The sequence below is a fragment of the Bufo gargarizans genome, chromosome 5 (assembly GCF_014858855.1).
Source record: "Bufo gargarizans isolate SCDJY-AF-19 chromosome 5, ASM1485885v1, whole genome shotgun sequence".
Classification (NCBI taxonomy): Eukaryota; Metazoa; Chordata; class Amphibia; order Anura; family Bufonidae; genus Bufo; species Bufo gargarizans.
In genome coordinates, this window is record NC_058084.1 from 77,757,681 (window position 1) to 77,774,505 (window position 16,825).

Genomic DNA, 16,825 nt, shown 5'->3' on the forward strand with positions numbered 1-16,825 from the left:
GATTGGCAAGATGACATAGTGTGGAGGTGGCAGCAGCAGCATGAGGAGGCCACAGAGTGGCAAGGTGAAATAGTGTGGAGGTGGCAGCAGGAGCAGCATGAGGAGGCCACAGAGTGGCCCAGTGACAGTGTTCAGTTACCAGCAGCATGAGGAGGCCACAGAGTGGCCCAGTGACATAGTGTTGAGTTAGCAGCAGCATGAGGAAGCCACAGAGTGGCAAGGTGACATAGTGTGGAGGTGGTAGGAGCAGCATGAAGAGGCCACAGAGTGGCCCAGTGACATACTGTTGATTTAGAATCAGCATGAGGAGACCACAGAGTGGAAAGGTGACATAGTGTAGAGGTGGCAGCAGCAGCATAAGGAGACCACAGAGTGGATAGGTGACATAGTGTGGAGGTGGCAGCAGCATGAGGAGGACACAGACTGGCACAATGACAGAGTGTGGAGGTGGCAGCAAGAGGAGGCCACAGACTGGCAAGGTGACATAGTGTGGAGGTGGCAGCAGTATGAGAAGTCCACAGAATGGCAAGGAGACATAGTGTGGAGATGGTAGCAGCAGCATGAGGAAATCTGAGTGGTGAGGTGGCAGCAGCATCAGGAGACCTGGTGACAGAGTGGGGAGGTGGGTAGCAATAACAGTACCCACTGACAATGGTGGGTGTAAGAAGGAGCACTTGGCATCAGATGTGTGGCATCAGGTGGGTGGCAGCATCAGAATAGTTGCTGAGGCAGGTAACCAGAAAAAAACCGGTCTCTTTTGTCAAGGTTTGGATGAGGCAGCATGGATGATATAATCTGATGCATCAGGCATTGGTGGGAGGAAATCCTGGCAGATCCATGCCAGATTCATCTTGACAAAGGTCAGTCTCCCTCCATTTTGGGTGGATAGGCGGGTTCTCCTTGGGGTAACTATGGCCCAGCCGCACTAAACACCCGCTCTGATGCCACACTACTGGCCCGGCAGGACATCTTTTCCAGGGCAAACTCAGCCTAGTTGCGGCCACAAATCCAGTTTGGCTGCCCAGTAGTCCAGTGGATCTTCAATGACAGCTGGCAGGGTGCACTCCAAGTATGCCACCACCTGCTGGTTCAGATTGCGCTCTATGTCTAGCTGCTGCTGGTGAGTAGTTTTTTCACTAGGCTGGTTAAGAAAGCTGCTCATCATCGACTCTAGACTCAAGCTGCTGCTGATGGAGCTGCTACTGCTTCTACCCCCCTCCAGCCCCCTGACCAGCCATATTTACCAGCATCTGTTCCAGGATATGAAGCAGTGGAATTATGTTGTTCATCCCATAGTCCTGGTGACTGACAAATAACATGGCATCCTCAAAAGGCCTGAGCAACCAGCATGTGTCACGCATGATCTGCCACTGGCTGATGTCGAAGTTACACAGGGGAGTACTCCTGTCCGCTTGGATCATCATGAAATCGTTTATGGCCTTTCTCTGTTCATATAGTCGGTCCAACATATGAAGGGTGGAAATCCAATGGGTGTAAACATCGCATATCAGCCTATGTTGGGGGATGCCGTTTTGCCGCTGCAGCTCAAAGAGGGTGTGCTTGGCAGTGTACGATTGCCTGAAGTGCATGAAAAGTTTCCTTGCAGATGGGTGGAAGACTTCAGGAACCGCTTGACAACCAGATTGAACACGTGCGCCATTATGAGAGCATGGCTCAGCCCTCCTTGACGCAGTGCCGACACCATGTTCTTCCCGTTGTCGGTCACCACGGTTCCGATTTTGAGTTGTTGCGGAGAAAGCCAGGATTCAATTTCTCGATGAAGTATACGGAGCAGTTTCTCCCCTGTGTGACTCCATTCTCCTAGGCAAATGATGTGTAGAACAGCGTCACACCACCATGCCCTGCACATGTGGTATGCTGGAGGAGTACTGTGAATTGTCCCTGCAGTTGAGGCTGAAGACACTGTGGAGAATGAGGAGGCAGACATTATTGCACGGCCAACGGCATGAGAATGTGAAGGCTGAAGTGGCGTCACTTGGCCAAGTTGGTGGTGTGGCTGGGCAGGAACCACATTTACCCAGTGGGCTATTAAGGACATATATTGTCCTTGACAGTAGTTACAGCTCCAAACGTCGGCGCTGCCATGCACTTTGGCAGACACTGACAGGCTCCAGTGCTGGCCCACCTTCTGTTCTACATATTTGTGCAGGGCTTTTACTGCCTTTTTGTCAAAGAAATGACAGCTTGGGACTCTCCATCTCGGCTCGGCACAAGCCATCAGTTCTCTGAAAGGTGCAGAGTCCACCACTTGGAAAGGGAGGGACTTCAGAACCAGCAACTTGGCCAGGACCACGTTCACCTTCTGTGCCGTTGGAGTGCACGCGCATACTGTTGTCTCTTGGCAATCGCTTCGATGATCGATTGCTGACGAATTACTAACAAGGAGTAGGAGGGCGAGCAGCAGGAGCATCAGGACCGGTAGATGATGGGAAGGACAGACAGCTCCCTTCGGCTGAGGTGGTGGACCCTTGACTGCTGGAAATCGGGGGCGTGCCACTCTGTGATGCAGCAGGCTGGACCACCACATTGGAGCCACCGTTCTTCCAGGCCACTTTATGGTGATGCTGCATATATTGACGCAGGGTCGTGGTGCCAACATTTGCACCCTGGCCATGCTTCCCCTTCCGCCAACAGACTTGGCAAATGGCTATGTTCACCTCCTCCGGCGGCTTAACAAAAATCTGCCACACCGCTGATTAGGTGATTTTACCCTAACTCTCCACACTGACTGACTGCTACCGTGCTACCTCTGTGAACTCCTGCACCACTAGTTTCTGGGCAGATTGGCTCCTGCGAAGCAGAAAGTCTACCCCGGGCATGTTTGACTCCTGACCTTCCACTGCTGCCACCTTGCTGACTCCCGGCCACGCTAACGACTTGCTGGCTCAGCCGCTGCGTCATGTCCTCCTTAACAGTCCCTGAGCCAGGAGCCTGACCACTCGCAACACCAGCTCCCATGCCATTCTCCTCATCACTAATTGCCCGCCTACTGGAGGAAACGGCAGATGTCTCCTCCAGATCTTGGCTGGGCTGATGACTGTCCTCTAGTAGCTCATTCTCGCTGTATAGTGGAGCTGAGCCCACAGTATATAATACTTCTCTGGCTGAGGGAACAGAAAAAGACAGAGGCAAGTTGAGGAGAGGTGAAATTAATACACCCCAAAAAAGGCTTTAATTTTGTCACATCAAATTTATACTTTTTTCTTTCCCACTTATACACGCCCAAAAAGTCTATAGAACATATATCTGCACCGCTGAATGGCCAAAAAAAGGTTTAGAACATATAACTGCACCGCTGAACGGCAAATAATAATTCTTTTTGCCACTAATACATGCCAAAAAGGGCTTTAAAACATATAACTGCACCGCTGAATGGCAAATAATATTTTTTTTCTCCCCACATATACACGCCAAAAAAAGCTTTAGAACATATAACTGCACCGCTGAACTGCAAATACTTTTTTTTGCCACTAATACATGACAAAAAGGGCTGAAATTTTCTCACTTCACACAACAGCTAATAAGCCTTTTTTTCCCACTAATACACGTCAAAAAAGGCTTTAGAACGTATAACTGCAGCACTGAACTGCAAATAATACTTTTTGCCACTAATACATGCCCAAAAAGCTTTAGAACATATAACTGCACCGCTCAAGGGCTAATAAGATGTAGAACATTTTTACTAGTAATACACCCTGTTAATGGCTGTATCACACAGCACTTGCACCCCAATAAAAAAAAACGGTTTTCCGGAATTACAGAGGTATCATCTATTGCAAACCTCAAAGCAGCAGTATAATTGCAATTTGGATCCCCAGTCAGTGCAGCAAGGTGTAATAGGATTGCTCCTATTATTTAGGCTGTACACTCCCCTATTGGACCCTGTTCTGCTTCAATACTGTGGAATAATTCCTCCCTATCCTTTCCCTACACTTCTAATGCTCTTTCCCTGAACTTCTATTCAGCAAAAATAAAAGTTTTTTAGTCTTTCCTAGCACTTTCCCTAGCACCTGCTGATGTCTCTCCCTGCACTAAGCACACGGGAAAATGGCTGAGGCTATTTATAGGGCTGTGACATCACAGGGCTGGCTGCTGATTGGCTGCATGCATGGCATTGTGGGTGATCCCTCGTTCCCAGAGTTCTTTGCTCCATGTGTAAGTTAGAGCAAGAAGCGCTCTGCTAGATTTGTACAGCGCTACTTGGAACAACAAGACCACACTACTGCGATTGCCAACTAATACAGGTAGAGATACTGCCACCGGCTGTTAGGAAATATCATTGTATGTCCTAATTAGAGCCTTGTATATTTCTAGGAATGATCTTCTTATCCTCACTATGCCAGCGCCGGTATTCTACCAGCAGGTTTAGCTATCAGTGACTTACCAATGGTGAGATTACGCGGGACACTCACCCCCAATACCAGGAGAGCAAGTGTCTCCTACTCTACAATTTCAGTTGATACATTAGATAGATAGTTAGCTCATATATATAATACAGAAAGTTAGTGGGAGATAGTCAGTGCAGGTTAGATAGTGATATAGTGTAGCTGATAGGTTCCAGTGCAGGGTGTTAGGTAGTGTGATAGGAATTACTGTTTCTCTGCTGTCCATACATACATACATGCTACAGACATAGTGCTGTAATGTCACAACAATACTTAGTGCACCAATCAGTATTATCTACTCAGACCTGATAAAATGTGAAGTTGCATGTATTGAGCAAAAAATATGCGCATCATTAGTGCCGATTTGTGCAAACGTGAAAATAATGACGAGATCACGAATTCTAGAATTCACGAATTTATTGCAAATATTATGCAAAAAATTCAGTAAATATCATGAAAACTAATATTGCTTATGCCGCTCATCACTTCTGTTGGATTGGCCAGCACTGCTCACGTTAACAGTCTTGGCCAATCCAAGAGCAGTACTGGACAAGTAGGGAGTGTCTTAGGCTACCGTTGCACAATAGTCTAAGAAGCGTTGCGGCCATCTTGAATGGCAGAAAAGGAGCCCAAGATTTAACAGATCTGAAACTAAAATTGCTGGTAAGGAGACCCCAGGTAGGTGTTCTGTTTGTTCCCCAGTTAATGTGATTTATAAATTTTTTATCGAACCAGAGGGTCACTTTAAAGGCTATATACACCTTCAGAGGCAATTTTTTTGTTATGATTGCACGTTACTCATTTTCGTCTAAAAATATTTTTTTTATTCAGCTCTTCTGTCACAAAGGAATAACTGTTTTTCTAGCTGTGTGAATCCTACTTTCACTTTTACTTAGACATCTAATCACCCTTAATCCTAAACTACTGAGCGGTGATAAACACTTATTTAAGCCACATTCTTATCAGTAAGATAAGAACTGAGCTATAATGAGTGTTTATAAGGTCAGAGATAAGGAGTTCATCTGCTCCTGGTCTGAGGCAAAGAAAATCTAAATGGTGCAACTTGAGCATCTCAACTCTGTACAGAAAAAAGGAAGCTATATTTTTAGTAAAGACCAACAAAAAAAAATATTTTTAGCTCAAAATGAGTACAATGCAATAATAAATAAAAAAATTGTGCCCCCAGAGGTGTACATAGCCTTTAAGCATATTTACTAGTCATTGAGAAGCTGACATCTGAGTTAGTTACATGTCGTATGGTTACCCATACAAGTATTACACCCCCTCCACTTGTAGTTATTTACCAGCCACAGACTTTGTGGGGAATTTATCATTCCTTTGGGGTCAGACTTCTGGCGGGAAAAGTCACAAATTTTGACACACACCTTTTTTGTTAAAAACATTGTTACATTTTGTAATTTTATATTGCTCTCGCCACTTTTGAAAATGCTTGTTGCTAGCTAGGCGTATGGCATATTTAGAAATGTTTGCTAAAAATGAGCCATCTTACTCCAGTAGGGGGTTGGGGTAAAAAAAATTGTAGTAACAATGGATGTGCAACTTTATCAAATAATGTGCACTACTTGATAAAGTTGCAGACTCGAGAAAAACTGACTTAAAAAAAAAAACATGATAAACTCCCCCATTGCATTTACATCATTCATTACCCCATCATGTCTTGCGCTAAACACTCTTCTGCTACCTCCAAGTGATGTGACTATGCCAATCAGCTGTAATCTTTGGGGAAAGCTGGTTATTAGTGTTCAATTTCCATGCAATGCCATTACAGGAGGAATTAAGCATTGGACAGTGCCCATTCACATTAATGGACTGCCTGTGTAATGCAGAACCAAACCGGCCTTCCTGGGCAAGAGATACCCTTCACCCTGGATAAGAGATGAGGATCCCCGAACAGAGGATTCCCCTCTATTAGATAACTCTGAATTCCCTAAATTAATATACAATAATAGGTTTTCTAAACTAGACAACCCCTTTAACATAACATTTTCTACCAGTTATAACCACAATGTATAATGAACATGTGATATCTTCATTCCAGACAAGAAACAATATTTCATGTATCTCAACTCCAAGTCATCCTGTGGAAGAAAATATACATCCATTTATCTCCGTGCAGAACACTTGTCAGGTGGGTGATAATATGCATCTTTTTATGCTTATAGTTACCTGTTCCTGGGCCACCTGGCAAGACGTTTTGGGGCCCTTTACTGCAGTTAGGAACATGTCCAGATATTTAATCTGATGAGTTTTGAGGAACAATATACCGTATTTTTCGCTTTAAAAGACGCACTTTTTTTCCCCCAAAAGAGGGGGGAAAATGACAGTGCGTCTTATAAAACGATGGTTGACTTTTTTTACAGGGCTGACACTGATATATCGCCGGCCGCTATGCTGCACAGTGTGGCCGGCGATACATCAGTCACAGTGCGGGGAGGGAGGAGGGGCTGGAGGCAACTCACAGCGGGGCCCTGTGCAGTCACTGTATTACACCGGGCCCCGTGCACAGAAGTCTCTTTGTATGTAAAATCTTTCATTAATCCTTTATAAATCGCTCTCCTTTCGATAAACTACCCTAATCGCCTGCATCAGTACTCACTATGAATGTAGCGTGCGGTCCCTCCGGCGCATGACTTCATCCTGCTCCTGCTTCATTAATGAAGTGGGAGGAGCGTGACGTCAGTCACACGCCGAGCGAACCGCACGCTGCATTCATAGTGAGTACTAATAGTTAGTTTATCGAAAGGAGAGCGATTGATAAAGGATTAATGAAAGATTTTACATACAAAGAGACTTCTGTGCGCGGGCCCGGTGTAATACAGTGACTGCACCGGGCCCCTCTGTGATTTGCCTCCAGCCCCCCCTCCCTCCCCACACTGTGACTGATGTATCGCCGGCCACACTGTGCAGCATATCGGCTGGTGATATATCAGTGTCAGCTAATTTATCAAAAGGAGAGCGATTGATTCAGGATTAAAGAAAGATTTTACATACAAAGAATAAAGTACTGTAATTCTGTGAAACATAGGGCCATGAGGGAGACAGCATAAGATGCTATATGTGTGTCACCCACACATATAGCATCTTATGCTGGCCCCCCTCATGGCCCTATGTGTCACAGCACACATCCCCCATAACAGTGCATCATCCATAGATCCCCCCCATAACAGTGCATCATCCACAGATTCCCCCCCCCCATAACAGTGTGTCATCCACAGAGCCCCATAACAGTGTCATCCCGAGACCATTAGTTCAAAATCCACCAAAAGCACACCTTTTGTTTCAAAATATTTTTTTTCTTATTTTCCTCCTCAAAAACCTAGGTGCGTCTTATAATCAGGTGCGTCTTATAAAGCGAAAAATACGGTAGTTCCAAAAATGATCACCCTATCAAGTATAATTATAAAATTCTTTCTGCCGCCACTGGAAGGAGCTTGCTTCAGAAGAATTCATCATTGAGTGTCATAAAAACTGTATAAATGTAATAAGCCACTATTGGCAGCTGTGACCCCTGTAAAAATGTTGGACGTATTAAGATGGGATATAAATTTAGGTGCACCTTCCTTTACCATCCCAAACCAGTCAGTTTTGTTTGCAATCGCGTTCAGTTGTTCAGTTTTTATTGTGCGGGTGCAATGCGATTTAATGCGTTTTGCATGCGCGTGATAAAAAACTGAATGTTTACAAACTACATCTCTTAGCAACCACCTGTGAATCCACAAGCAAGTGAGGATGCGATGCGATTTTTTACGCAGCCCCATTCACTTCTATAGGGCCAGCGTTGCGTGAAAATTGCAGAATATGGAACATGCTGCGATTTTCACGCAACGCACAGGTGATGCGTGAAAACCTACGCACATGTACACAGCCTCATTGAAATGATTGGGTCCGGATTCCGTGCGGGCGCAATGCGTTCGTATCACGCATTGGACCAGCGCGGAATACTGGCACGTGTGAAGAGGGCCTTAACCACCTGAGATCACAGTAGAGTAGATAATGAATAAACCACAAAAAAGAGAAAATCAGCAGTACACGACTCAAAACAGGAAACATTTTCTTAGTCCCCCCCAAAAATGGCGCTCACAGTGACAGGCTCCAACCTTCAAAGCCCCACACTATCTAATAGAAGGGACTACAGTCCTTGGGAAAGATCTACCCATTAGTTAAAATGTTGCATGCTCAGTGAAGTCTTGTTTTTTAAACTGCAAAAGTGGATATGAGTGTTGGCCATTAACCCCTGCGTACAGTACACCATCAGGAATACTGAATATTACACACTAAAAAGTTCTACAGCTATGAGGAATAATGTCAGCGACCAATAAATCACTCTTTGCAGTTATATGCGATGCAAAGTTTGACCATGGTGCAAGTTTGCCTTAGGCTAGGTACACATCACAATTTTGTTCTCTGTTCTTCTAATCTGTTAGAAGAACAGAAAACAAAATAAAATAGATCGCTTATTTTGAGCATCGGTTGGGCTCATTTTGCATCTGTTTAGCCATTTCCATCTAAAAATCCATTATTTTTGACAGAAGGAAAAGTCTTCCACCAAGGACTTTTCCATGTCTTAGTCATGTCTTGCAGAAGTGCTCAAGTGAAAGGGACAATGATTCAATACTCAGAACGGCCACTATGAAAAATATGGCGCTCTTGGTATGACCATCATGCAGGGCGTTGTAAGCATTAAAGAGGATGCAGTGCTCACACTAGCGCCACATCCCCTTCAAACAGCTGATTAGTGAGGTACCAAGAGTTAAACCCCCACTCATCTGATAGTGATGACCTGTCAGGCATACTTTAAATATTAGAAAGCTGGATAACCCTTGTAAGTTACTTTATTTTCAGAGCTGTACTTTTACTTTTTATCACTTCCTGGAAAGAACTTTTCAGGACAGCAAAAAGACAAGAAAAATAGTTAGTTGACCAAATCACATGAAAGAAACGAGGCAATCACAGGAAATGCGAGCATAGTACAATACTCATCAAGAACTGATATTCTAAGTGAACTTATCACATGATTTTGCTTGTATCTTTTGCTTGCATTAGGTGCCCAGCCAAGAGTGTACTACCATTGTCTCCAAATTGTCATGTTCTCCAGATGGTATGTATTTACTACTAAGTCTTTGTAAAGGCTACGCACACCATGACAACCATTTTTCTTATCACAATAATGCAGTGTTCTCCAATCAGTGAATCAGGAGCCACGTGTGGTCCTCGGGCCCCTGCATTTGGCTTCCCAACAGGTAGCTTATTAGCATTATTTGTATATAGTATAAGGGACAAAACCAATTCACTGGCAGTTATCATTAGGGTCAGGGCCGTCTTTACCAAGGGGCAAAAGGGGCAGCTGCCCCGGGCCCAGTTGCTCCTGGGGGCCCAAGGCAGCTGCCTCTTGAGCCCTGCTAGCCACTGGCCCGGGTGTCAAGCTGTCCAGGCATCATGATCGTACTGTTTTAAAGTTGTGATCTAGGACCTTAATGACATCATCACCATGTGACCAATAACCTAGCAATTACTGGTCACATGGCTATGAGGTCATCACAGGTCCTACCAGGAGTGTTGCAGAAGTTAACTGTGGAGCTTTTTTGTGTGAAGATTACATCAGAAAAAGGTGACAGGGGCTGTTATGTTAATATACTGTAAACTACTGTATAGTGGGGTGTTGTATACTGTGTGGGGGGCTGTATACTGTGGGGGACTGTATACTGTGTGGGGGCTGTATACTGTGTGGGGGCCTGTATACTGTGTGGGGGCCTGTATACTGTGTGGGGGCCTTTATACTGTGTGGGGGCCTTTATACTGTGTGGGGGCCTTTATACTGTGTGGGGGCCTTTATACTGTGGGGGCCTGTATACTGTGTGGGGGCCTGTATACTGTGTGGGGGCCTGTATACTGTGTGGGGGCCTGTACACTCTGTGGGGGCCTGTATACTCTGTGGGGGGGCCTGTATGGTGGGGGGGGGCCTGTATGGTGTGGGGGGGGGCTGTATAGTGTGGAGTGCTATACTGCTGTACTGTATACTGTGGGGGTCTGTATACTGTGGGTGCGGTATAGTGTGGAGTGCTATACTGCTGTACTGTATAGTGTGGGGGGCTGTATCGTGTATGGTTTGGGGTGCTGTATACAGTGAGGTGTTGTATACTGTGGGGTGCTGTATCCTGTGGGATGCTATACTGCTCTACTAGATACTGTGGGGTACTGTATAGTGTGGGGTGCTGTATACTATAGGGTGCTATACTGCATACTGTGGCATGCTGGGGTGCACTGTAACACTAGGGTGAGCCGAGCCCTGGTTTCCTTCCTGCACAGCGGTGCCCACTTCCAGCCTGAGCCCAGCTGCCCAGAGCACTGATCCTGAGCTGCTGGAGTCTTCAGAACTGGAAGTATTTACAGTCATTCACTGTACTCTACCAGATGTGTGGATTTTTTGTGTGTTGTGGTGGAGGGCGTGATTGCCTGCTAAGGTGTGGGAAGGCGGGATCTAGGGGGCCCAAGTAAATTTTTGCCCATGGTCCAATCAATATTAAAGACGGCCCTGATTAGGGTAAGATACATCACTTGGTTATACGGGCCCACCAGTATAATTTATTTTGGGGGCCCACCGTACGGATACATTCGAATATAATAAATAATTTAAAGGGCTTCTGTCAGCCCACTAATAATCCCTATACACCTCAACCAGCCTAAGTTCATATAAAAAAACTTGTTAAAGGGTTTCTGTCAGCCCACTAAACCGTTATTTTTTTTTGGGGTTTACTAATAATCCCTATACTGCGAGCTCCCTATACATAAGTTAAATAATCATTTTGGTTCAGTAGAATTTTATAAAAAGCTATTTTTAAAAGATGTAAATTACCTTGCTACCAGCAAGTAGGGCGGCTACTTGCTGGTAGCAGCCGCATCCTCCGATCCTAATGACGCCCCCTCCGCATTGTGATTGACAGGGCCAGGGAACGGAATCGTTCTCTGCTGGCCCTGCCTGTTTGCAATCAAAATCCGGCGCCTGCGCCGCGGCCGTACATATCTTCAATATGCGCAGGCGCACTGAGAGGCGGCCGCTCGCTCGGCCGCTCCATCCTCAATGCGCCTGCACCGGGTGTAGATGTGACGTCATCGGCGCAGGCGCATTGAGGATGGAGCGCCGAGCGAGCGGCCGCCTCTCAGTGCGCCTGCGCACATTAAAGATAGTTACGGCCGCGGGGCAGGCGCCGGATTTTGAATGCGAACAGGCAGGGCCAGCAGAGAACGATTCCGTTCCCTGGCCCTGTCAATCACAACGCGGAGGGGGCGTCATTAGGATCGGAGGATGCGGCTGCTACCAGCAAGTAGCCGCCCTACTTGCTGGTAGCAAGGTAATTTACATATTTTAAAAATAGCTTTTTATAAAATTCTACTGAACCAAAATGATTATTTAACTTATGTATAGGGAGCTCGCAGTATAGGGATTATTAGTAAACCCCAAAAAAAAATAACGGTTTAGTGGGCTGACAGAAGCCCTTTAACAAGTTTTTTTATATGAACTTAGGCTGGTTGAGGTGCTCTACATTGACTATATATATGTAGTCCAGTAATTCTAATGTGTTATGTGCCACTTGTGCAGGGGCTGGGAGACTAGGGGCCCACTTTGCTCAGGGGCCCACTGGGGGATTCTCCTGTACCCCTGTGGGCCAGTCCCAGCCTGTCTGTAATGGCGTGTCTTAGTGGCCTATTCTTGGTTGAAAATATCCTACTGTTTCACGACTAGAGCTCTTATGGGTATCTATTGTGTAGTCTGATACTATTTCAGCTCTGTGTGAGCTTTTCTCTAGCATGTTTGAGGAAAGCTCCCACAGAGCTGAAATGTCGTATAATAAAAGGACTATATTTTTGGAATGCTGCCTTGACTAAAGACTGAAAATATGTTTGTTACTGTAAAGAAATATAGGTGTGTTCTGCCTTATTTCCCATGCCTTTGAAAATAACTCATGAGGTATGTCAAACCCTCCTACTCATGCTTTACATAAATTTCACCAACTCTTTCCAAAGAACAAGTCCCCTCTGGCTTCAACCTTTCTGACTCATCCATGATGGGCCTCCATCATTTGGCCTCCAGCCTACCATACATGACGAATAAACCACTCTGACCTCCAGCATACCAATGCATCTCCGAGTCCAACAGTAACATAGGCAAACAGGTTCTCAAGGCACCTTACACATTTTAACCACACTTGCCTCGCTCCAAAACCATTGTCCACAGCTCTGCACAGTAACAGGTTCTTCAGAGGAGAAATGTGTATAACAAGAAGGCATTATAACACCAGAAAACATATTTTACTACAGTTCACTGTCCTCACCGCCTCAGCACTACAGCCTCTCATCTTATCAGGTTTATCTCACAGGAGCTGATTTGAAGCCTGCTGCAACCATTTCATCATTCACATGTGACGGCAGCTGCAGCATCTTTTACAGGCTCCTCTGAGGCTCCCTCTTTGTCAGTCCCTTTCTTTGCCTTCCTCAGCACAGGAGACCTCTGAACACCATGTGGCTTCAGGCACGAACTTCCTCATCCCCATGGCCAGTAGCAGTTTTATAACCTACTAGTTTTAGCAACAACAGTGACATCTAGTGACAACAATTCATATTACAGTATAGGCAAATGCATTGAATTATATAAACTCAAGTACAGTGTAGCATATTGTACAAATACAAGAAGGGAAAAAAGTCCTTAAAGGGTTATACATGCAGTAATTTGCATAAGGGTTCTGATTCTGAGGTTTACATAGACTGCAAAGGGCCCCTGTGCAAGAAAAGTATGAGGACCCCTTGTTCTGTTAGAACTACTTTGCAGACAGTGAGCAGACAACATGGAGCTACTCTCTGGCGTAGCCATTTCTTTTAGGGACTATAGCTAAAAATCTTCTACATGCAATGAAATGGCCACTAAGAAGCATTGGTGTTTTCTTGGTAAGATGGTGCTGGGCCCCTTTTCCTAAAGGGCCCCTGTCCAGCAGATATAGTATATCTAGCCCTGATCTGGTTATTGGTTTCTGTTTTATTAGGGGCCTATAATTGTGTCAGAGGCTGGGCCCACCAAGACATCCTGTTGTGTTCTGGTGGGCCAGTCCGACACCTAACGGATTTCTACTTTTGCTATCAGTAGAATCCTTTTCATGGACTGCTTTGTTTGTTTCCTGTTATTTCCATGTTTGTAGAGAAAGAAATCATAAGATGGAAACCAAGTTCTGATCGTAAGCCAACAGACGAAGTACCATTTCCTAACAGTTATACAGGTAAGTAGATGTGGCTCAGTGGTTAGCAGCATTAGTGCCTTGTTGTCCGACCGAGGACAACATCTGCATGGAGTTTGTATGTTCTCATTGTTTCTGTGTGGGTTTCCTCCCACACTCCAAAGACATACTGATAGGGAACCTAGATTGTGAGCCCCACTGGGGTAATTGGATGCTAATGTCTATAAAGTGCTGCGGATTATAGTAGCGCTATATAAGTGCATAAAATAAATAAATAAAGCTGTATATACTATAGTCACACAAACATTCTAACAATTTGTAGGATTTTATTACGCAGATGATTTTTTTTTCTAATTTTAAAGAGGACCTGTCAGCCAAAATGCAATGTAATCTGCAAGCAGCATGTTATAGCGCAGGAGGAGCTGAGCAGATTGATATATAGTTTTAGATTTAGTAAAATCTGTAATTTATACACTTTTTGCAGCGCTGTGAAAAGCATCGGTACAGGAGGAGGTATTATCAGTGAAGGCTATCTCCTTATACACACTTATACACACAATGCTATTACTGATAACACCTCCTTTCTGTACCGATAGCTGTTCACAGGAGGTAGAAAAAGCAAATATATAAACGTATAAATTACAAGTTTTACTAATCTTTTTGCATAAAACTATATATCAATTTGCTCAGCTCTGCAGATTGTCTGCACAAGGCTGCTTTGTTTGACTGCATGGACGTTTGTTCCGCCCCTGCCTTATGAATACGGTGTATTTGAAGACAATAAAGGAATACATTTTCTACATTGGTGAGTGCCGCCTGCCGTTTACTAACTCTGAGAAATATTGGATACTGTTTGGCTTGAGCACCACAATAATGTTTGCACATAGTTACAGAGACGCTTATGTATGTTTGCATGGGATGTAGGCAGTGCCGTCTGGTTTCTGTCATTCACATAGAGAGCTGCCCAATGTTTAGTCAGTTGGTCCCCATAGAAACCACTGTAACTGCACAAACAAAAAGCCTTTAGGCTACATCCACATGACCGTATGAATGAGTCCACATTCGTTCCGCAATTTTGCAGGAGAGGGTCTGGACTTATTTGTGAGGAATGTGGAATTATGATCTAATGCCAGCCATGATCTAATTCCAGCCATTTGCTGTCAGATAGCAGAGGGAGTGAACTCCGCAGGGGTCCTGGCTTCAAGCAGGCAACATGTGAACAAATTAACACCTCACTCAGCCAGCACGGAGGCCAAAAACTGCAGGGGGTCACAGCTATTAACCAGATCACTCAAATCCATCAGACTGAAGAGTAGATAGATAGCCACAGCACTCACTGTCTTCAAAAAATGACTACACAGTCTTTCTCAAACATATGTGTTACACCAGTTAGAGACATATATATATATATATATATATATATATATATATATGTCTCTATATAGGCTTGAGAAAGGCTTCATGTTGGAGCCGAAACGTCGCGTCACCACTGGGTGAATAAACAGTTTTTTTTCACCATACCGAAGTGCTGTTCTATTTTTTATTTTTATTATACTGGGACGCTTTTCCTGTTGGAGCTTCAAATCTAAAGGTTGGTGCTGCCATTCATTACATTTTATTTATATATATATATATACCCAAAAGCACAATGACTATTTAGATTGAGGGACTGCCCTGTGTGGGTCCCTCCCCCTACTCATATTAACACCTGTTAATACATACATAATAACAAAACAACATTCAAAATCAAACCAATATTAAATTCAAGTGCACATTACATACCTCACTCGTGTTACCCTGGAAAAGAAAAGCATGGGTTGGTGTCCTTCCAGGATTCAATGAGCATGCGTGCTTTTTTCAATAGAATGCATGCAACTGCAGGGTGAATGTCTCGTCACTCCTGTGATCCAGTTCCCCGATCACATTCCAAATACTAACGTTTGAAAAAGTGGTGAAATAATAAGTTCAAGATCAGGCTCGGACTGGCCCACCGGGGAGACAGTGAAATCCTCGGTGGGCCCCTTGCCTGTCTGCCTATACTAGTCAGCAGCAACCCCAGCTGCCTGCTGACAAGCGCTGTTGTAATAAATAGCGCAGCATTTACCACAGGCACTGTGTGTATGTAGCAAGCAGCCAGATTATCATGCCTGTCATCCAGCTGCTTGTCTTGTATAGCTGGCACAGTGCTGTGGAGCCAATCTTACTCAACGCCTCCTGAACTCTGCTCTCACTACGTGCATCTGTCATCCAGCTGACACTGCACGCAGAGAGAGAGCTCTCATGCCGCCCCTGTTCCAGAGCTGAGCAGAGCGCAGAAGTTCAGTCTGGGAGAATGTGATGACAGGGCAGGAGAAGAGAAGCAGGAGGCTCTTTTTCAAATAAAGCTATAAAAGTGTGCTCAGCCAGTCCCCAAGTCCCTAAAATAATGAAAGAAAAAGTATTTACTGATGAAAAAAAATGCTCATATGTTTACTGTTCCCCCTCTCTGAAAATTACAACTCCCAGCATGCCCTGTCAGATGCAGACCTTCAGGACCTGCTGAGAGTTGAAGTTTTCCTCACTGCAAAATGTCATACTCCTAGACCTATTCACACCATGTATACCATGATAGAAGCTGTTGGCTGTGGCTTCTGCTGCTATATACGCTGCATTGAATGGGGCTAAGCCATGAAAGGACACTGCGTGAAAAGTGGACATGTCTTTTCTTGGGACAGTTGTGGGATTTAATCCCTTCAGGACAGGGCCATTTTCCGTATTTTTTTTTGTTTTTTTACTCCCAGTCCTCCCAGAGCCATAACTGTTTTTATTTTCCCTACACATAGCTGAATAGTATAAAATAGTACTTTTTAACGGCACCATTGACAGTTGCATACAATGTAGTGGGAAACGGGAATATTTTTATAAATGGTATAGAATTATAAAAAAAAAAAAAAACACTGTTCCGCTACAGTTTTATGAGTTTTGTTTTTACATAATTTTCTATGCGGTAAAACTGACTTGTTACTTTCATTCTTTGGGTCAGTATGATTACATCTATACCACATATGTTTAGATTTAATACTAAACAAAAAGACTTTGAATTTTTTTTTTAATTTCTTTGCATCGTTATGTTGGCACCAATAACCTTTTTGTTTTTATAACTTTGGAGCTTTGTTAGGGCTCATTTTATTGCTG

General features: G+C 44.4%; 1 protein-coding gene across 2 annotated transcripts in view; it reads left to right on the forward strand.

Moving 5' to 3' along the window:
- Positions 1-16,825, forward strand: part of RIPK2 (receptor interacting serine/threonine kinase 2) — a 91,568-nt gene that overhangs the window by 36,929 nt on the left and 37,814 nt on the right. For both annotated transcript variants that reach the window (XM_044294829.1, XM_044294830.1), the window contains exons 9-11: positions 6,466-6,555; positions 9,471-9,525; positions 13,616-13,693. In XM_044294829.1, coding sequence (XP_044150764.1) covers positions 6,466-6,555; positions 9,471-9,525; positions 13,616-13,693 — 223 coding nt within the window. The remainder of the gene's footprint in view (positions 1-6,465; positions 6,556-9,470; positions 9,526-13,615; positions 13,694-16,825) is intronic.